This window comes from Salmo trutta, chromosome 28 (genome assembly GCF_901001165.1).
Source record: "Salmo trutta chromosome 28, fSalTru1.1, whole genome shotgun sequence".
NCBI classification, from domain to species: domain Eukaryota; kingdom Metazoa; phylum Chordata; class Actinopteri; order Salmoniformes; family Salmonidae; genus Salmo; species Salmo trutta.
Window position 1 is genome coordinate 27,277,649 of NC_042984.1, and position 22,436 is coordinate 27,300,084.

The 22,436-nt window shown below is 43.5% G+C and overlaps 1 protein-coding gene across 11 annotated transcripts in view; it reads left to right on the plus strand.

Moving 5' to 3' along the window:
* Nucleotides 1-22,436, plus strand: part of casz1 (castor zinc finger 1) — a 257,172-nt gene that overhangs the window by 201,040 nt on the left and 33,696 nt on the right. For all 11 annotated transcript variants that reach the window (XM_029719434.1, XM_029719435.1, XM_029719431.1 and 8 more), the window contains one exon: nucleotides 15,064-15,657. In XM_029719434.1, the coding sequence (XP_029575294.1) occupies nucleotides 15,108-15,657 (550 nt within the window). In that variant the 5' untranslated portion in view covers nucleotides 15,064-15,107. The remainder of the gene's footprint in view (nucleotides 1-15,063; nucleotides 15,658-22,436) is intronic.

The window sequence follows — 22,436 nt, forward strand, 5'->3', positions numbered from 1 at the left end:
CAACAGTTGGCCTTCTGCTGCTGCTCTGATATCTTTGGCCCCACTTGTGGACCAGGTTTTTCGGAGAAAATGCACATTTGAACAAGAGCCAATGCAATCTCCTCGAGGCTATTTAGAGTGAACCTAATGCTCAAGGAATGAACGTGACAACACAGGAGAAATATGGACGTCGTCTTTACATGTCGTGACCCAGCTCAGACCTAAAAAAGCCTGAGGAAAATGTTTGATATCTCTCAATGAAGATCTCTTTGTATGAAGCAAAGTTGAGTTGAGATCCTTGCTTTCTAGGCACCTGTTGAAGGCCCCAGTCCATGGAGTGGGGGAGACAGTTGAGAAACATATACTTAGCTGCCAGTTGCTATTTAGGCCTGTCTTCCTGACAGTCATCCTGAAAATCAGTTGAAATCATACGAGCGGAGAAATTCAGAGTACAGTAGAAATGTTTACTGATCTCGTGCTGATCGACAGGTTGGAAGAGACATCGTTTTTCGCCGAGCTGCTGAATTGGTTATGATCTTCTCTGCCTGTACCTTCTGTTCTCAGCCGTTAGTCCCACCGGTTGTGCAAGAGCTGACACTGACAACTCCTCATGCATCTGAAGGCCTCTTTAAAGTCAACATCGCACATTTTGATGTCTCGTGGCGGCTCCTCGTGTTTTGTTGTATTTGCGTCTGAAAACAGGGGCTTGCTCTGAGAAATTCCCCTCAGTGGCACGAGGAGGTAGTTCCCTTTCTGTCTCACTCTCCTCCTCTCCTCTGCACTGTCCTTCTCTTTTTGATCTCACCATCAAATCTTTCCTCCTTTCTTATGACTGACACTCGCTGGAGAGCGGCTTGGGAAATGCGCTCGGGGAAGAAGACGTTTGAGAAAATGCGCCCAAGCAAGCCATCACCTTTGATAAAGACGCGGATTCCAACAGGGGAGAAAAAAAATGAACATTCTTAGTAATGAAAATGCCATCTGAGAAGGCAGCACTCCTCTCATCTCAACCGATTACATTAACCGTGTACACACAGAGTCAGTTGCACTTTGACAACATTTGGAAAATAATCAATTCAAGTATAGGCCTAGATATCAACACATAAGAAATCATCTATAATGTTGAAATAGTTTAAAATCAAAATGTTCATTATATAATATTTAATGTGACTCGTAGTTGATATGTCTGTGTTTTGGAGCATTGAGCGAATGGCTCCTAGGCAGTGTGGTGAAGTAACTCCGGGCCGTGCTTACCGGCTCCACAGTTTGGCGGAGACCCCGGGGATTGATGTCTGTGGACCTGTGGGATCCTACTGTACCTTTATTACACATCAGCTGGGTACCAAACTAATTTGATAAAATGCCACTTAATCGCTGGCACACCGTCAACTGTGTCACTGGCTGGTAAACTGACTGGCACGGCACTCGAGTGCGTATCGCACAAGAAGGAGGAAAAGAATGGAGGAGGGGGTGCAGGAGGAACAGAGGAGAGCACCAGAGATGTTAGCTTTAGTAATTGCTACCTCCATGGAGGAGCAGGGGAGAGGACAGTGAGGCAAGCTTACAGAGAGGGCCCTGTGCACAGATAATAATGGGTTAGTATTGCAGCTCTGACAGTGTTAATCTTAGAGCGTGCAGAGCGTGTTTCTCTCTCTCTCTCTCTGTGTGTGTGTGTGTGTGTGTGTGTGTGTGTGTGTGTGTGGAGATAGGGTGCCTCTGATATTTACCCTGCTGGTAAGACTGTCAAGCCCACCTGACAACACAGTTTACCCACCCGGCTGTCACCCCCGCCTCTCCCTGCCACTGTAAGACACTTTCCAAGCGCTCCAGTACGTCCTCGCCCTCCTTCCACACAACGCAACTGTGCTGGGATCAGCTATCAGCACCCATACTCATCTTCCTCTCTTCCAGAGAGGGGGGAAGAAAGAAGAAAAGGGAGCACGGGCCAACTTCTTTGGCTTTTTCTTTCTTCTCTCTTTCTTTTCGTCTTCTATTTGAAGTTTGCGAGGCACTTGTTAAAGCCTGGCTGCATCCCGACACACTGAGAAAGGTTATGAATATGCATCAAGGCACCATATGGCTCCCCTAGCACTGGGACTAGGTGTGTCCAGAAGGTAGAGCGGGCGTTGATGCATTATTCGCCATTGAAATTACAGACGCCGGCGAGAATCCTGCAGGAAGTTAGAAGTACTAGTTCGACACCACTTTAGACAGGGTAGAGCGACTACAGTACCTACGGTACTGAATGGCGTGAAGCAACAGTAACGTAAAGCTGTGGATGAGCACAGTGGAGGGCGGAGGCTGCAATTCGGTCCTTTTTTTTTAACAGAGTTCCGACCTGCACACTGCCATCTGACACCGCCATCTGACACCAGCGTGATTAAAAGTGATATTTCTGACACGTTAGGATACGCACGGGAAGTAACCTTCTCTAAAGCGTTCATTATTAGATGCATGACAGACCTGAATATTTATAAAATAGGCTTTAATAATTAATAACAGCAATCTGCTACCGTAATTCATCAGATTTGCACTTCAACGGAGTATCCATTTTCACTTTAAAATAATAATAAGAGGAATATTAATGCTGCAGAAATGTAAAACGGGCAGCTGTATAGCATTCGAACATGCAAGCTTCAATGTTCAGTTTCGAGGTGTATAGATACATTTTTTGTATCTATAATTATTTATTCAACATTACGTTATAACCAACAGCACTATCCTTTCTCAAGACCTATGTGTTTGATGCTTGACATTTTGTCAGTTGTTTCTGGTGAAAGAAGCAGATGATGTTGAGAAAATTCAGGAAACCAGGTGGGTTTTGGTGTAGAATGCAAAAGGAGTTGTTGTGGTTTTTATCAAAAGCATATTATTTGTTTGCGTCAGCTAGCAACACTTCCTTTTGTAGCCTATTCTGTTTCTTGGACCAAAATAGAAGGCTCTTTTTCTCTGTAAAGCAGCTTTATACCCGCCTCATGGTTTCACAGTCACTGTTTGTTTCAATGCAACTTTCAAATCCAACCAAGACACATTGTTCTTTCAACAAAACTCTCAAAGACATGACTTCTCTGTTTTAGGTGGAATAGAAACATTTAGTTCTTCCTTTACTTCCACCTCTAGTTTAGTTTTAACCTGTGTTTAACTATACAGCATTTTTTGTTGTTGAATTCTTTTACTCTAGCTATTTGAGCTGAACTGTGTATACATGTTTCATGTGTGTAGAAGTGCCACTGTTCATATTGGAGAGTGTGTGTGTCAGAGCCTGTGACGTGACCTTCAGCCAGTAGTCAGAGGAGCAGTGTGATTGGAGAGTACCATGCTGTCTAAGGACCTGCAGCCACCTCAGACACTCTCTCTCTCTCTCTCTCTCTCTCTCACTCTCTCTCTCTCACTCTCTCTCACTCTCTCTCACTCACACTCACTCTCTCTCACTCTCTCTCACTCTCTCTCTCACTCTCTCTCACTCACACTCACTCTCTCTCACACTCACTCACTCACTCTCACTCTCTCACTCTCTCTCACTATCTCTCTCACACTCACTCTCTCACTCTCTCTCTCTCACTCTCTCTCTCTCTCTCTCACTCTCTCTCTCTCTCACTCTCTCACTCTCTCTCTTTCTCACTCTCACTCTCTATGCCGACTGAAACGCACATACACACAACCACTATCCTCATGTCCACTGCAAGTACACACACTATCGAACCCCGTTTGTCTTTCTAACAACTGACAAACCCTAGCTGTGACTACACTCACCTCAGCCCCATGCTGTCAGAGGTAAATAAGAGTCAACATACTGCAGAGTTCACTGGGGGGACCCGTCTCTCTTTAATATGCTCTCTGCATCCACACCCCAGGCCCCAAATTGGGAATTTCCACCATGAGACTTTCCACCAGTGTTTGGTCTACCGGCTCAGACTTTTGTGTTTCCTTAGTGAGGCCTAGAAAAGAGACTTAGGCCGTGCAAGCTTAAATGACAGGAATATCCATTCCCTTCAACCAAATATGATACTCATGATCTTACAAAGAAGGCTGTTTTTCTTTACCTAAATATCTTTGACTGCACTGTATGCGAAGGGAAAAATCATAACTTTTTTTTTTACTGAAAGCGTAAAGGATAAATACCTTTCGCAGGCTTTCTTTTTACACGGCTTTCGCCTTTCAGATAGAGGCTACAGTAAAGCTACAGTAAAGGTCTTATCGTATATTTAGCTAGCTACCTGTGCTAGATGACATTTAGGGGGCACCTGTGATTCATTCCGCCGCACTTAAAATCCAAAAGAGGAAGAATCTGTCAAGCAGAGCAAATGCTTTAATGGTGGCCAGGGATCAATGTTGTCAGCGCAGGCATCCTATCTGGAAATGTACGCTTTTTGGTTAATGTCACCTCCTCCCTCTCTCACAGTCTCTCGTCTCAAGGAGATCGACAGGAAATCTGATGTGAACAATCCGAAGGAGGCCGAATTTGAGGAAATTGCTTGAAAAACATTGACTTGCTCTCTCTCGAACACACACACGCACACATCAACGAGGCCCCTTCTATCTGAAAAACAAATTTGAAAAGTAACCTTGGAAATCAATTAAGCTGTCCCGGGAGCTGTAACGTTTCCTCGAGAAAGACCACCTCCCATTTCTCTCCTCCCCCCACACTCACACTGAGTTGGTACTGGCCATTAAAACGCTGCCATATGCAACGAAGGAGCTTTGTCATGTGCTCACTCAGTGTGGGCCTTTATTCAGCTGCAAAGTGCCTTATATGCTGTCAAAATGTCTTAAGAGTCTTGTTAAAGAAATGCCACAACTCATTTCAATGTAATGTTATTCATATGGCTGGTGTGGGAGGGGGCATGTCTGAACATCTAAACAAGCCTGTTTTTTAGGTTTCACATTAGGGGGTTATCTTGGAGGCCTTGTCATTGATTGACATTATCTGTCCTGACAGGGCCTCATATCAAGGTTAACCTCATGGACAAAAGCAAAGCGCCACCCGGACACACACACACACACACGCACGCCAAGGCCCTCTCCCCTCCGACTTCCTGTCCAATGGGTGTGTGAGAGAAAGAGAGCGAAGGTGTCCAGGCCTCATCTGCGTGTGCTGTGTACGTGCGTGTATGTTTGTGTGAGCGCGTGCGTATGTCCGTGCACCCGCAGTGGAGATTTCCGCACTCTTAATTGATAACTAATGGAGCGGCTTGCGCGGGGTTTCCCCTAGAGGACAGGCCCTCCTGATGGCAGTGGTAGCGGTGGGGAGGGGGAAGAGACTGACTTACTCAGCAGTGTGGTGCCGGAACCCGGTAAATTAAATATATCCCCAAAGATAATGACTTGGAGTGACAGACACCAGTCTGTCTGGGGGGCCTCCCTCTCTCCCGACCTCTCCAGCCGTGTGCCCTCGCCGTGGAGAAGAGCCTGCACTAACCCCCACACGCTTTCCGCACACACACACACACACTCCCCCTCACCCTCTCCCTTCCCACAAGCCTTTGCAACAAAAGCAAAAAAAGAACCCCGTGACTAAAATACAACTCAAGCAGTTAATCTGTACAGATATTAGCTCAAGGGCCCTCAAGTGGCGCACCGAGCTCGAGCCCCCTTCTTCCAGCATATTACCCACACTGCCCCGGTGCGGCTCGCCGTGGTGCCGACCGTCACACACTGCCGCCATGAGGGAGAGCCAGAGTCGTCGCCTCGCCCACGCTAATTTTGACTTCTTATTCGGTTGTTGCTTTTTATTTAGAGACTCCCGATTTGTGGTCTAGCTACCTGGAATACAGAGAAATTGTCTTCATTTGAAACTACAGTGCCGGCTGCTAGGACAAATGTTAAGTGCAATTTTAGAAAGGTACTGTAGATGTCAGTCTGCTACGCCACTAGCTGAGGAATCACCCTCTGCGGCAAACTGAATAAAAAGTTAGCTGTTTTGGTTCTTCTTGCCTGTCAGAATGGCTCACGTCACCCACGTTATTTTCTTTGTCTGATAAACCGTTTGGCTCGTCTGTTTTTTGTTGTAGAAAATGTCTGTAATTACCATTTGTGATCGAGCCAGAGGGCATATTTGTCCTCCCAAAAATGCAACGTTACTGCCTGATGCACCCAAGTTCACCGTCTTTCCCCTTCCGTTTGAACTCAAGATATACATTGTTTTCCGTATCCCTTGTCCTGTATCCCGAGAGAGTGTGTGGGTGTGTCGTGACTCGTGTCTGCGTGCCTACGTGTGTATGTGTCTTTGTTTATGTTTGCGGCAGGCTGGCGATACAGGGTGAGTATTGGGCGCATGGCTGGGGGGCTGCAGTGTGATAACAGCCCAGGGGTAGTGCTGCTGTGAAGTCCAAACGGGTCCCTCAAGGTCAGTCCCTAAAAGACATCACGCAACATGCAAGGTCACATCCTAGACTAAAAGCAATAAGTGCTTTATTGATAGAAAAAAAGACAGCAAGCAAGCAGATGTGCAACCAACTGATTAATAATAAAATAGATTTGTGAGAGAGCGCTACCGACAGAAAGAGAAAGAGAGAGAGGAAGAGCGAGAGACAGGGCGGGAGGGAGAGCTTTGTCCTGTGTGTGTATGCGTGAGTGTGTGTGTGTGTGTGTATGTGTGTGTGTGTGTGTGTGAGAGAGACTGTATGTGCTTGTGCTTTGTTCATTTTGCTCTAAAATAGCATTTAGTAAACTCTGGGTGGTTATTGTATTGACCTGTCGTGTATCTTTGAGGTAAAAGATTGATCCTGCAGTGGAATCTAAACAAGAAAAAAATCCATTTGAATCCAGTGGTTAAAAAAGAACAGAATGTGACAATGTGACACGTTAGTGCTCATGGCAGTTTTCCTGGTGCACGACCTTTCCTTTTTAAGGTCATCGCAATGTTTTGCGTAATTTTTTGCTAAGTGAGTGCTGCCTGAAAGGCCATTGGGAGGCACAGACCTTGTGTTTTCCGTTTACACATAGTTTTGTTTGACAAGGGAGACAAATCTCATGGAGTTTTTCCATGTATCTGCCTCTTGGAACAAAAGTGTGTTTTGTGCTGGGCTAACTATTGTTGGATTATGAAAATGAGCTGAGGACAGTAGTGCAGACAAGTCATCTCTTTTGCGTCCTTTTATCTTTTATTTTCTCTCCCTCCCTCTAACACAGCCTGGCAAACCTGCCTAGTGAGTAACGTTCTTGGCCAGCTGAGTGACTGCCTGAATAAGTGAGTGGCAGATATCAGGTGGTGGGGAAAGCTCAGCCCTACCAACCTGTTTCTTCTACGCCAGGACCCCAGAGGAGAAGAATGCTGGGAAAATTCCATCTGCCCTCCCCCCTCTCTTCCTCTTCCCCCAGAGCAATCACCCTGTGATCCCCCATCCCCGCCTCACCCCCTCAACCCCTCTGGTACAGTACATCCCCTTCATCCACCTATATCCCCTCCTACATAAACTTCTCTCTCTCCTGTCCCCCCTCTCTCCCTCTCTCTCTCCCGCTCTCTTGAATAGTTGGCAATGGCATTGTTTTTAATCATCAGAACCTCCGAAATTATTATTATCGCTTCTGATGCGGCAATTAAAACTTCAGGTCAGAGGCACAACGAGCGGTGATCAGCAGCCGAGCCGAGAAGTTTTAATTAGACGATCAGAACCATTAATGCACAAAAAAAAGGTGTGCGCTGGGAAATTAACGGGAACGTCTTAATCAGGGTTAGTGACTCCGAAGAGGAGTCAAGTGAACAGAGAGCAAAAAACAAATCATTTCCGCACCACTGGGACAAAACTCAATTAAATATGCATGCAGAAAATGGAAATTTGGAGCTTCGGCAGCACTGCACTGTTGGGGAAACTGTGGCAAAATCTCGCGGCGGAGGTCGCAGACCTGCTTATTGTTATTCTTGTGTAATAAAAATTAAAGAGGGGCCAGATGCAGGGGCCAGGTCTGGGTGCTGTGGCGTGTTTGTCCATCAGTGGCTTCTTTCTGCCTGGCTTCCCTGGGCTGCGGCAGCTCACCTTCGGCCGTGCGAGAGGAGAGAGAGAGAGAGAGAGAGAGAGAGAGAGAGCGGGGGGAAACGCTCTCTTCCTGAAAGCTGTAAATTAGCAAAAATAAAAACCAGAGGACTGTTTTTGTGTTAAGGTGCGTGTGTGTTTGTGACTGTGTGTGTGTGTGTGTGTGTGTGTGTGTGTGTATCGCACAATGCATTCAGACCCCCTCCCCACACCACCCTGGAGAAACAGAGACACAAAAGGCTCACTCAGCCACACACCGGGAGTTCGGGCCTTGTCGATTAATCTGCCCGAGGTTTGCAAAGTTATAACTGGTCTTTTTTTCCCAGGAGCTAAAAAACTGGGTTACATATTGAAAAATAATCCCGAGCTGTTCAGTCTTTTCCCAGGCCAGTTTTGGATTAATTAAGTTCAAATATTACCAAGGTTTTGTCCCTGTGTCAGTCAAGATGTTGGAACCCAGCAGGAACCTACCAAAACTCCTGTGCTAATGTTTGATTATACCTAAGGAGATAAGCTCCAGTTTTACAGGTCATATCTACTCTTCTCAGACTGGTTCTTAAGTATATCCTCCATACAAATGTACAAGGCAGCATGTAATCCTTTATTTTGCAATACAATACATCGTTGGAGTGAGCCACATTCTTACCTAGACTTCCTATTGACCCTTTATAGAACATATTAGCTGTATAGTAGTTAGATCTCTTCCAGTACTATCGATAAGAAATAAGCCAACATTTTGGTCAGCTCCCCATGTGTAATGTGTACCCCTCTTGTCTGTGTGGCAGAAAGAGGCAGAGACCTGACCCTGCCAATCCAGGCAGCCATTCACGCCCCCATGTCCACATCTCTGTCTCTCTCTCTCTCTCTCTCTCTGTCTCTCTCTCTCTCTCTCTCTCTCTCTCTCTCTCTCTCTCTCTCTCTCTGTCTCCTCTCTCTCTCTGTCTCCTCTCTCTCTCTCTCTGTCTCCTCTCTTACTCTCTCTGTCTCCTCTCTTACTCTCTCTCTCTCTCTCTCTGTCTCTTCTCTGTCTCCTCTATCTCTCTTTCTCTCTCTCTCCTCTCTCTCTCTCTCTCTCTCTCTCTCTGTCTCTCTCTCTCTCTCTCTCTCTCTCTGTCTCCTCTCTCTCTCTGTCTCCTCTCTCTCTCTCTCTGTCACCTCTCTCTCTCTCTCTGTCTCCTCTCTTACTCTCTCTGTCTCCTCTCTTACTCTCTCTCTCTCTCTCTCTCTGTCTCTTCTCTGTCTCCTCTATCTCTCTTTCTCTCTCTCTGTCTCCTCTCTCTCTCTCTCTGTCTCCTCTCTTACTCTCTCTGTCTCCTCTCTTACTCTCTCTCTCTCTCTCTGTCTCTTCTCTGTCTCCTCTATCTCTCTTTCTCTCTCTCTGTCTCCTCTCTCTCTCTCTCTCTCTCTCTCTCTCTCCCTGTCTCCTCTCTCTCTCGCTCTCTCTCTCTCTCTCTCTCCCTGTCTCCTCTCTCGCTCTCTCTCTCCCTCTCTCTCTCTGTCTCCTCTCTCTCTCTGTCTCATCTATCTCTCTCTCTCTGTCTCTCTGTCTCTCTGTCTCCTCTATCTCTCTCTCTCTCTGTCTCCTCTCTCTCCTCTCTCTATCTCCTCTCTCTCTGTGTCTCCTCTCTCTCTGTCTCCTCTCTCTCTCTTTCTATCCTCTCTCTCTCGCTCCCTCTGTGTCTCCTCTCTCTCTGTCTCCTCTCTCTCTCTCTCTCTTGCGCTCTGGCAGCCTTTTTTACAGTCGTTGCACGTACATGCAAATAATGCACTTCCAACAGCGTTATTAGGATTTGAAACACCACTTGATTGGGCATGATATCATTCTGGCACGTAAACAGAGGGGCTCGGCATCAAAAAGACACAACAAGACACGCCGGGGTTCGGAGAGCTCAGTGCCGAGAGTAGATTTGAACGTGAGCCCTGTGTTGCATGTAGTCATCCAGTTCTGAGAAGAAACAGGGCTTACAAATTGCTTTGATGCACATCTTCTTGACTTGAAAAAGAACCCCTGTCCCAGTACAAATAAGTGGATGCGTTCAAAAATAGTTTCTTGACTTTTTCGTCAGGTTTTGGCCTTATACAGTCAGCGTAGCCCCGCTGTCTCAGTCCTGCACAGTTTCCAGTAAAAAATCTTGTCACAGTTACAGTAAACAGTAGGAAACATACGTTTCATTTGGTAGTGCTCCGATTCAACTCTTATTTGTCTTCCCGAGCTCTTAGTGTTTTGTGCGACCGAGGTGTGTGGCTTTGACAATTAGCAGTCTATTCTAAAACAGAGGAGCGATGCATCCAGTCTTGTTTTTCTCCCTGATATTCATTAATGGCTGAGATTGCTTACTGGACTCCTGGGAAGGGGGAGTCGGCCCCAAAGGAAAAAGTTGTTCTTTCATGTAGGTCCCCACTGATTTTATCTCATTGTATGCTGTCATGCACACAAACGACGTGAGGCCAGTGTAACCATAGCAATCCCTGTTGTAAGCAGTGGCAAAAGCTGCTGCGTGTGGACAAGCGTTCTCTACACTGAAAACAGCAAAATTGTACTGTAAAGTCCCCAGGCCACTCCAATCCACAAAGACTCTTAATTTCCAGTTGGATTCCCAATCTCTTCCCGTAGATATTTCGGTCTTTTAATAAAGGTCTCCATATGTATTGTATTAACCGCATAGTTTTTTAGACCATATCTAGTAATTAAAACGTTCAGAAGATTTAGTGTGAAGCCTATTGTGCTTCTCAATCAGTAGCCGTTTACCCCAGGAGTCGAGCTCTATATTGTTGGGGAAAAATGTACATAAATAGTCACTAATGGAAAGAAACAACTCGGCAGGGGTCATTTCCTACAAGGTGCAGGAGATTGCGATGCAAAGGAAATCGGTAGTTAAAGCATGAAATACTGAGCACAGTAAACAGAAAAATGACCTCCACTGCAACGCCCAAATGACCTCAATCTTCCTTCGGAGGGGTGTTTCTGAAAAAATACCCGAACATTTATGTCTTCCACTTCCTAATAGTTTTTCCAGCTGATTTTTTTTTTCAAAATTGCTGTCCTCTAAAAATGTGACCTTTTCACCCCGGCCCGCAATTGTCTAACACAAAATTGTACAGTAATGCGCCACTGATATACGGCGAGCTCAAGACTGCACATAATTCCACAAGTCATTGTTTCAAAAAAGGAAGTCCACAATGTAAATAAAGTAACTGAGAAAGCATGTGTGGTGGGCAGCACTGGGTGCATTGTATACTGGCGAGGTAATATCTGTAAACTCACTCACACTAGGGCTGTGTTCCAAATGGCTCCCTATTCCCTGTGTAGTGCACTACCTTTGACCAGGAAGCTGGTGCCATTTGGGAGGTAGCCACAATGTATCTTCTAATGACAAAAATGAAGAAAAAAAAGGATTTTATGCGCTGTCTGGGATTTGCATAATGCCAGCAATGGCTCACGCATAATTGTGCTTGATCTTCGCTTTATGGCCGAGATTAAATGAAGAAGCCTATACTAGTTTTGACTTTGCTGATAAATACTTTATTGAGGGAAAATGTACTTTCTACGACTGATATGTGGTTGTCTCACCTAGCTATCTTAAGATGAATGCACTAACTGTACGTCGCTCTGGATAAGAGCGTCTGCTAAATGACTAAAATGTAAATGTAAATATACACAGTTTTATACAAAGTCAATTGAAATATCACTTTTTTTCCTCTCTCATAGTAATATCTTATTTTTTCCTCAACAAAAATAGCATGCCTAGTAAAGTACAATGTATTGATAATGATAGTGACAGACTTTTGAGTGAAGAGAAATACAGCTTCAGTATTTGGTACAAAGAATACAACTTAAAGTGGATGACACTGCAGAAGATTTGGCCTTCTCCTCCTTGTTTATGTCAATTGAAACATTGACAACTTTGAAGAGTTGGGCACCAAACTAGCCCTGGTGGTCTTTTTAAAATGGCAGGAAATAATTCCAAAAGTGATTAAGATGATGTACAGCATATTATTCACTAACTTCTAAGCTTTGCCCATGATATAAGTTATTTACAACATGATAAAGATCTGGACTTGATTTTTTTTGTTGCCTGGAACATCTGCTCAAGGTGAACTATGGTGGCTCTTTTCATCAAGTGAAAGGTAACAGTGTGCAGTTTCTGCCCTAAAAAGGCAGCTCTTAATATGGAATGCTAGAGGCAGCTGCACTTGCTTTAGCCGAGGACATGTTTTAAAGATTGCCTGGGCTAGGTGAAATAATGCCACCCAGTCCTACCCCTAACAGTTACTCTGTCACTGTTATTGTTCAGTGGAGCTTCTTTAGAGAAATAGAGATTATACTGTATCTCTCAGTTTACAACGTGTATTTTCACCACGGAAACAATAACAAACCATTTTGGTAAACATACAGTGCATTCGGAAATCATTCAGACCCCTTGACTTTTTCCCCCAAAAATGTACATTACAGCCTTATTCTAAAATGGATTAAATCGTTTTTTCCCCCTCATCAATCTACACACAATATCCCAAAATGACAAAGCAAAAACGGGTTTATAGAAATTTTTGCAAGTGTATTAAAAAGAAACTAAAATATAACATTTCTATAAGTATTCAGACCATTTACTTTGTTGAAGCACCTTTGTCAGCGATTACAGCCTCGAGTCTTCATGGGTATGACACTGCAAGCTTGGCACGCCTGTATTTGGGGAGTTTCTCCTATTCTTCTCTGCAGGTCCTCTCAAGCTCTGTCAGATAGGATGGGAAGCGTCGCTGCACAGCTATTTTCAGGTCTCCAGAGATGTTGTTTCTCATGGTCTGAGTCTTTAGGTGCCTTTTGGCAAACTCCAAGCGGGCTGTCATGTGCCCTTTACTGAGGAGTGGCTTCTGTCTGACCACTCTACCATAAAGGCCTGATTGGTAAAGTGCTGCAGAGAATGTTGTCCTTCTGGAAGGTTCTCCCATCTCCACAGAGGAACTCTGTAGCTCTGTCAGAGTGACCATCGGGTTATTGGTCACCTCCCTGACCAAGGCCCTTCTGCCCCGATTGCTCAGTTTGGCCGGGCGGCCAGCTCTAGGAAGAGTCTTGGTGGTTCCAAACTTCTGCCACTGTGTTCTTGGGGACCTTCAATGCTGCAGACATTTTTTGGTACCCTTCCCCAGATCTGTGCCTCGACACAATCCTGTCTCTGAGCTCTACGGACAATTGCTTCGACCTCATGGCTTGGTTTTTGCTCTGACATGCACTATCAACTGTGGGACCTTATATAGACAGGTGTGTGTCTTTCCAAATCATGTCCAATAAATTTAATTTACCACAGGTGGACTCCAGTCAAGTTGTAGAAACATCTCAAGGATGATTATTGGAAACTTGATGCACCTGAGCTGAATTTCGAGTCTCAGAGCAAAGGGTTTGAATACTTACGTTAAAAAAATCAAAACATTTCTAAAAACCTGTTTTTGCTTTGTCATTATGGGGTATTGTGTGTAGATTGATGAGGAAAAACATAAATTGAATCCATTTTAGAATAAGGCTGTAACGTAACAAAATGTGGAAAAAGTCAAGGGGTCTGAATACTTTCCGAATGCACAGTATATTTGAGTGGACGAGAGTATTTTCAACATACTTGTTGTCATGTTGGCTATGGATTCACCTGCAGAATGAAAAAAAATGTAAACTATACATCTAATCAGCAACAAATGCATGTAAATGTATTTTAATTCATATTTGTCGTTTTCATGACTAGTGCACCTACCGCCTTACCAGTAATATTGTTTGATTACAGCCAACAACACAAAGCCACAGGCAGCAGCATTGCAGCCTACTGAGAGCAGAGGAGAGGACCACTATACCAGGACCTCTACACCAGGCGGTGTCAGAGAAAGGCCCTAAAATTTGTAAAAGACTCCAGCTACCCGAGTCATAGAATGCTCTCTCTGCTACCACACGGCAAGCAGTACCGGAGCACCAAGTCTGAAGGCTCCTTAACAGCTTTTACCCCCAAGCCGTAAGACTGCATAACAGTTAATCAAATGGCTACCCGGACTATTTGCATTGACCCACTATTTTACACTGCTGCTAATAGCTGTTTATTATCTATGCATAGTCACTTTACCCCTACCTACATGTACATATCACCTCAATTACCTCGACTAACCTGTACCCCCGCACATTCACTTGGTACCGGTACCCGCTGTATATAGCCTCATTATTGTTATTTTATTGTAACTTTTTTTTAAACTTTAGTTTATTTCATATTTATGAGATTTTCTTTGAAAATATTTTCTTACTTAAAAAAATAAAATCTGCATTGTTGGTTAAGGGCTTGTAAGTAAGTATTTCACAGTAAGGTCTACACCTGTTGTATTCGATTTGAGAAGAGAAGAGCAAAAGAGGAGGTTAGATTTTGCTGGCTAGCTGGCTTACTTCTGCTAAAACTACTAGGAGGGCTGGAAGGAAAGCATGGACTCTGTTTCTACCCCTTGCCTGTCAGGGTTAAAACTAAGCAGCCCCCCACTCATTGGCAGAACCACAGCCTCTTTAGGTAAAGGGGAAGATTGGAAGATAACATTTCAGGAGGGTCTCTACAGAGCTGTCATGTGAAGGATTATGTAGCTTGTGTATTGGCTGCTTGTAGTACCTTAGGGGGTCCGATACTGATCTGGATGTGGTTTTCCAATTCAGCTCTCAGAGAGTTTTTTCCTTCTTTTTTCTGCAGCGGCTAATACGTTAAAACTCTGACTAAACTGACTGTCAGTGGTTTGGCTAACATATGCCCACTGTACGTATGTATCTATCTCTTTGTCCCTGCAGTCTTGTGATTGCTGTTATTATTTTAAAAAAGGCACTGCTTTGGGGCTATTTATAGAAGCTGTTAGACAGTTTTTTCCATGGTGAAGCTCAAATAATCACGTGAATGACACTTGATCGATGGCCCTTTGTTGATGAAGAGAGCTGGCCTACAGCTCTCATCTGATAAACGTGTTCATTGAGGGAAATGATGATGACATTTGAATAACACAAATATAATTCCATGGTAGAACGTTTGCTAATAACATATGGTGGTTCTTAAACATGTGAATTGACATTCAACCATTTTCCTTTCTCTCTTTACTTTTTCTCAAACAGCTGAAAGGACTTTATGCACTGAAAAGACCTCAGGAAAATCCAACATGGCCGGCAAAAGGAAAGGTGGCCTAAAACTCAACGCAATCTGTGCCAAGCTGAGCCGTCAGGTGGTGTACGATGGCAGCTCCCAGCATGCTGAGGGAGACCACAGCGTGGCGGAGAACAGCGAGCGCGGGAGCTCCCATTATGACGACAGTGGCGAGCGATTCGAGACCAACTTCCCCGAGGGCCTGAGTCTCGGCCACAGCCTCGAAGAGGACCAGAAACGGCGCAAGGCCATTGAGAAGTGGGTCAACGGGGAGTACGGGGATGAACCACCACCCTCCGCCCTGGACTGTGGGGAGGAACAGCAGCAACAGCAGGGACTCAAGCCCAACAATGGCGAGGACGGACCCCCCGAGGGTGTGTACATGGTACAGCCCAAGGGCTGCAGTGACGAGGAGGACAACGCGCTTGATGAGCCCGAACCCATGTTCGACTCCCGGGACGGCAGTTACCACGACGACAAGGACTCGGAAGACGGGCCTCAAAAGGACGTCTACATGCCGTTGATAAGTGAGCCCCCGAGTCGCCAAACATCTTTCTCCTCTCCAGGTACATGGCTCTCTTTCTTTTCTCGTCACTCCTCTCGATGAATTCTGTTCTCGCTTTAACTGTCCTTCAAACCTTCCATTCCTTTCACTAAAGTGTTAAGGAGCCAAGATATAGTAGGTGGGGGACATAGCCACATCCTGTCCTGAACCTGTCCCTGGAAAGAGAGACTGTAAGGTTACAATGAGATTTCATGGTTGCACTTTTCATCACAATATTGTTTTGAACATTCATTTTAGGACTGATGCCTAACTGAGTGTTCTACCCAATGCATTGTCAAATAGCGCTGATGAATATTTCATCAAAAGTGCTTTACAGAGGCTTGGAAACATGATGATATTTCAAAATGAGGCAAATAATAAGTAGGAAAACCTTTTGTCATCATTGTGATGTTGCCAGATTGACTATAGATACAGTATAACTTAAGTTAGCTAGATAATGTTGAAGGAACAGCACCGCATTTTAACTAGCTAACGTTAACATTGCTAGCTATTTTTGACAAACTTTGCTAGCTAATGACAACATTGTCGTCTCTCTAAAGTAAACTTGACGACATCATAATGATGGAAAAATTGCTTCCTACTAATTACTTGTCTACTTTAGCAATGTAATCATATTTTCAAGCCGCTATAGTGTAAATTAGATCTCTTTCAGAAAGACTGGGCATTAGTCATCAGTCGGGCATCAATATGGCTGCGGCGTCTGTAGAACGATGATAACAATGGCAACGACGCGACCGAGGGACAGAGGTGCATCCCATGAATAGCCAGTGACGGTATTACTCCACAGACAGATGGAACTGACTAACCGGCTATTGGGAAAACAGGAACCTGTGTGTGTGTGTGTGTGTGTGTGTGTGTGTGTGTGTGTGTGTGTGTGTGTGTGTGTGTGTGTGTGTGTGTGTGTGTGTGTGTGTGTGTGCGGTTACAGTAAGTGAAACAAGAAATTCATCCAGTATTTGGAGTAGGCTTACACTGCCTGCTCACTCTGTGTAGGCCAAAAGAGTTTGTCAGTCCAAGGATAAGCTTCATATTACACCCAGAATTACATTTTGAGTTTTAGATTTCTCCCTAAGCTCACTAAACTTAGTCACTGCCCAAGCCCACTACTACACACAGTGGTAGCCTAGTCTGCCTTGAAGGAGTATAGGTTGCTGAGGAACGATTAGCTCTTAGCACTTGAATCCAGATAATCGGTTGTCAAATAAAGTCTGAAATAGAATAAGAACCTATTTCTTGCAATCTCCATTGAATCACAGTTGAGGGTACATTGTTGTTCATGAACTTAACATTTGATGAAAGCAGATATTCTGTAAGTGTATTTGCTTTAATTAATTTATTCATCAATTGATTTGCTGTGCATTAGTGGCTTACAGCAACAGCCTATTAAATTATCTGTCTCTTTTTACATGATGTTCCTCTGGTAGCACTGAGGGACAATCAAATAGTTAAGGTGGCATATACCTTAACGGTGTGGTCTTGATGTGGCAACAGCAATGTGTTAACTGCACAAACAATCTCCAGAGAATGCAACGTTTACAGACTTGAACTTGGAAATTCCAGAAGGAGACACATTGCTATCTGAGAGACTGGGCTATATAGCTACAGTAGAATTCAAAACACAGAGCAGTAAAAAAAAAAAAGAGAGAAAAAAAAGACAGAGACAGAGAAAAGATTAGTTTCACAGATAACCACAAAATAAGTGACAGAACAAGACACAGTTGGAGTCGTGTTGTTGTCGTGTGGTACAAAACAGGTTTTGTTTAGGTCTGTTTTCTGCTTGCTCACCTCACTTTTCACAGACATTTTTTGGTCTTTCATCTCGTGTTTCAGTGTCATGTACATATGCTGCAGAAGGTTTTTTTCATATTATTATTCTTTCCTTTTTTGTTTACACCGGTGGAGCAGCAGTGGCTGTGGCCTGTCAGAGAAGTGGGGCCAAGGGCTTCTCAGAAAAATATTTTTTTTTCCCGGCAAATGCAGGGGCTTTGTGGTTTTAATTAGTCATTTTGTGTTTATTTGGTGCCTGTAAAAAAAAAAAAACCTGTCTGTAAATGTGTGTTTGTGTTGTGAAACAGGCTTACACCTTTCCCTCCGTTGGGTCCCTGCTACTTTACATCTCACAACAAAGGCAAACTGTTTGAAGACTGTGGAGAGAGCATCCTGCATTAGTAGCAACTCTTGTCTTTGTTTTTTTTTGTGTGTTTTTTTGCATTGCTCTTTGTTGATTGTAACTAGGGCATCTATATTGCCATGTTTCTGTGGCGCTCACAATTAAAACATTTTCCCCCCCTCTCGCCGCTGTCTTTCAAAGGCTGATGCGGAGCGCGCATAATTATGCATATAAACATAGTGGCTTAATTATCTCTCACAACATCAGTGACAATGTAATTAACAAACATTGCAAGATCAATGAGAGAAACTGCGACCTTCAAAACATTTAACTCCTCACATCGAGGCACCGTGTGGATTTCCTATCAGTGCAAAACCCCAGAATACTTTTCCTAGATCATTTAGATGTTGCATTATTAGGCCCCTCATAAGCTATTCAGTGAAAACAACTGAATAGAAACGATGAAGGCAATGACAAAGATCCTCATCGAATCAAACACAACTGACCATGACTTCCAATTGCGCTGCTATGTGTCAAAGGTTATGGATCATGACACCTCTGTGTCAAAGGTTATGGATCATTTTCAAAACATTCTATTCTATATATTTTCCATTTATTTATTTCAAAATAGCAAGCATGTTAACTTGCAAGAATTTGAGGAATCATTCCGCAACTCATTAGTTTCTCAGTCATCCCAGACATTTGTTTCCACTTAAACAAAATGCTCAATTCAACAAACCTACAATGCACTGTCACTTCACCCAGACGAGAGCTCAGTAAAATCAAAAAATATATTTTTTATTCCAGTCAACATTGTCTAAGTTGTCACATTAAAGCTCATTAAAGCGATTTTTCCTCAGGCCAGAGGTGCCAATACCATCATCCTCATTCCATGTAAGGACTTGAGACATCAGCTCAACACATAGAACTCTAGAGTTCAGGTGATTTTGAAAGACAATGATTGACCGAACGATTAGCATTGGAAATGTCCTGCTCTAAAACCCTAGGTGTATTTAAAGTGAGATTATAGGCCATATATAGTCTCCACAGCAAGCTGAAGCCTTATCCTCTCCAACACCTCACCTTACTCTATCTGTGACCCTCAGAAGACATGGTGGCACGCTGATATCCGTGTTTGGTCAGCAAAAAGGAGATATAATGCCCATTTGTTGTCACATCAGGGGAGGAGAGAAATGTGGTCCTATATTGCCTCAAACACAGACAAGGCCCTGGGTCTGTATCACGTGTTGCAATTTGCCAGGCATGAAGTGCAGAGATTACACCCACTTCTTTTAATACTCTCCAATGACACCACAGTGAGAGAGGGGGAGAGGAAAGAAGAGAGGGAGGGAGAAAAAAAGAGAGAAAGCACAGTAGCAGCAAGGGCCAATCTCACCTTAACCTGTAAGCCCCGGTCTCCCTCACAGGCATTCGCATGACATCATTAAGAGGGTGCGAGATAAGGCTGGAGAATAAAACTCATTTACATGGTGTTTCACAAAGGTTATCTGCTGTCGGTTCCAGGCGTAATCCTTTCAGTTCAAGTCCAATTATTGGCCTGCCATTGATAGCCCATCACGTGGTCTGAGAGCGGAATAATATGACTCGGCTAATTTTAAGAATAACAACTTCTATAAAAAAACAACAACAATAACTTATATTATAAACCTACTACTGACTACTTAAGCAATAAGACATGAGAACTCAGGGATTATCGTGTGTTATACCACACCATTGTTGAGTATTTGTTTCTGTTTGGCTAGAAGGGCATTCTAGAATGGACATTAAAACCAGATAACGTGACAGTTGGAAAATATATCGGGACTCCTTGAAATCATGACGCAATATGCGCCTACACATGCAGACCGTACTTGCTACAAAGTTACAGAAAGCTAAACAACTAACTTTATTTTAATGAGTAAATTTATTTTATTTTATCTTTCCACCAAACGATACAGTCCGGACAAAAGCCAGTTGTTAGTTCTGAGGTTCTGAAGTTGCTAACGAAAAAGTCTGGTTAATTATTTTGGGATGTTTTGACCCAGTCGTTAATTCTATTCATTCCTCGTTGCAATGCTACACAAATCACTGGCATATAGCTAGCTAGCGGAAGTTCAATGATGACGAGAGTCAAGAACTTCAATAAATAGTTATTGAATAAATTATGTATAAATAGGCAGCAAGAACTGCAGCAAATAATGATTTGATAAATAATGTATAAATAGGCAAAAAAAACTGCTTATTGTCATGTCAATAATATAGTTATGGAGGATAGCTAAGCAGCTGAAATGACAGCAAACTATGTGAATTTTCATTTGTTTTATCTTTGTTTCCATATTACCATTTCTTTGGATATATCCATTATAATGATCCTGATAAATAAATGCACCTGGCTCAGAGAAGCTGGCAGTCTAGTCATGTTCATATGCAACATGTTGCACAAGTCAGATAGGCTCACAGCAAGGCTTATATTAACCCCCGCTGTACCAAACCAAATGCTAGGCTAGTAGCATGGGAAAATATTGTCTTTACACTTTTTCCGAAGGAGATTAAGTTTATAAATTGACTGGCTGGGCTATGGGACAGTGGATCCGCATTGATAAATCGAATGGAACTGTTAACAGGCATTACCTGTGGAATGTGGGTATTGTGGTGCTATAACTCCTTGCTATCAAGCAATCCGCACCCAGGATCCAAACAACCCGTTTTATACACTGAACAAAAATATAAACGCAACATGTAAAGTGTTGGTCCCATGTTTCATGAGCTGAAATTAAAGATCCCAGAAATGTTCCATACGCACAACGACAACAAAAATTCTCCCAAATGTTGTGCACAATTTTTTTTACATCCCTGTTAGTGAGCATTTCTCATTTGCCAAGATAATCCATCCACCTGACATGTGGCGTATCAAGAAGCTGATTAATCAGCATGATCATGCAGTGCTTGAGGCGTCACTACAGACCCAGGTTCGATCCCAGGCTTTGTCACAACTGCCTGTGACCGGGAGTCCCATAGTATGGAGCACAATTGGCCCAGCGTCGTCCGGGTTAGGGGAGGGTTTGGCCGGGGGGGGCTTTACTTGGCTCATCACGCTCTAGCGACTCCTTGTGGTGGGCCAGGCACCTGCAGGCTGACTTCGGTTGTATGACTCGACCTCCGCCTCTCCCGAGCCCTTTGGGGAGTTGCAGCGATGAGACAAGATGGCGGTGGGTTTCTGGTATGGGCAGGCATAAGCTACGGACAACGAACACAATTGCATTTTATCGATGGCAATTTGAATGCACAGAGATACCGTGACGAGATCCTGAGGCCTATTGTCGTGCCATTCATCCTCCACCATCACCTCATGTTTCAGCATGATAATGCACAGCCCCATGTCGCAAGGATCTGTACACAGTTCTTGGACACTGAAAATGTCCCAGTTCTTCCATGGCCTGCATACTCACCAGACATGTCACCCATTGAGCATGTTTGGGATGCTCTGGATCAACGTATATGACAGCGTGTTCCAGTTCCTGCCAATATCCAGCAAATTCGCACAGCCATTGAAGAGGAGTGTGACAACAATCCACAGGCCACAATCAACATTCTGATCAACTCTATGTGAAGGAAATGTGTCACGCTGCATGTGGCAAATGGTGGTCACACCAGATACTGACTGGTTTACTGCTCAACGCCCCTACTTTTTTTTAAGGTATCTGTGACCAACAGATGCATATCTGTATTCCCAGTCATGTCAAATCCATAGATTAGGGCCTAATGAATGTATTTCAATTGACTGATTTTCTTAAATGAACTGTAACTCCGTAAAATCTTTGAAATTGTTGCATGTTGTATTTATCTTTTTTCCCGTATAATGTACTACAACCACTGCAAAACAATGATAATAAAAGTACTACCTTAGTAATAATACCAAAATAACAAATTAATAGTATAGATCATTCATGACAATCATCATCCTTTGAATTAGAGTTTTTTTTTTTAAGTACATGAAGTCTGAAAACAGGACTGGTTTCCCCCCCGAAAAAGTTAGGATCGTGCAAGTGTATGGTTAAATGTATTTGTGATCATAATAATAATAACATACAAATTATATTAAAAGATCACTTTTAGAATCAAGGCTGGGAATAGCAATAGTAGGCTAAGTGCTAAAAATACTTTTACGTATTAGGACTATGAGAAAGACAATCTGAAGAAATGTGTTTTAAACCCCATTTTAAAAGCTCTGATTGATGGAACGGCTTTCAGGCGACCATGGAAATGCCTACCCAGAATATTGCTTACCTCACGATAATAGTAGTAAATTAAAAAGATGCATTACAACAAGAAATTAACACCAATAAATACACATACAAGACATCAAATATTTAAGATGCAGTGCAACCATAATATAATTAGCTGTTTAGCAGACTCACCACTTGGGGGTCAAACCTGTCCTTTTACTTTGGGTTAAAAGCGGTCCCCAGCGGAACATTTTGTCATTGACACTTTTTGACTCATATACTACCATTCCTGGAACCAGTGGAATGTCTTGTATTAGTAGACAATGATATGATCATGTATTTAGCAGACACTTTTGTCCAATGCGACTTACTGTAGTTAGTTCATACGTTTTCATATTGGTGATCCCAGCAGGAAACCAACCAGGATCTTGGATCTACCAACTG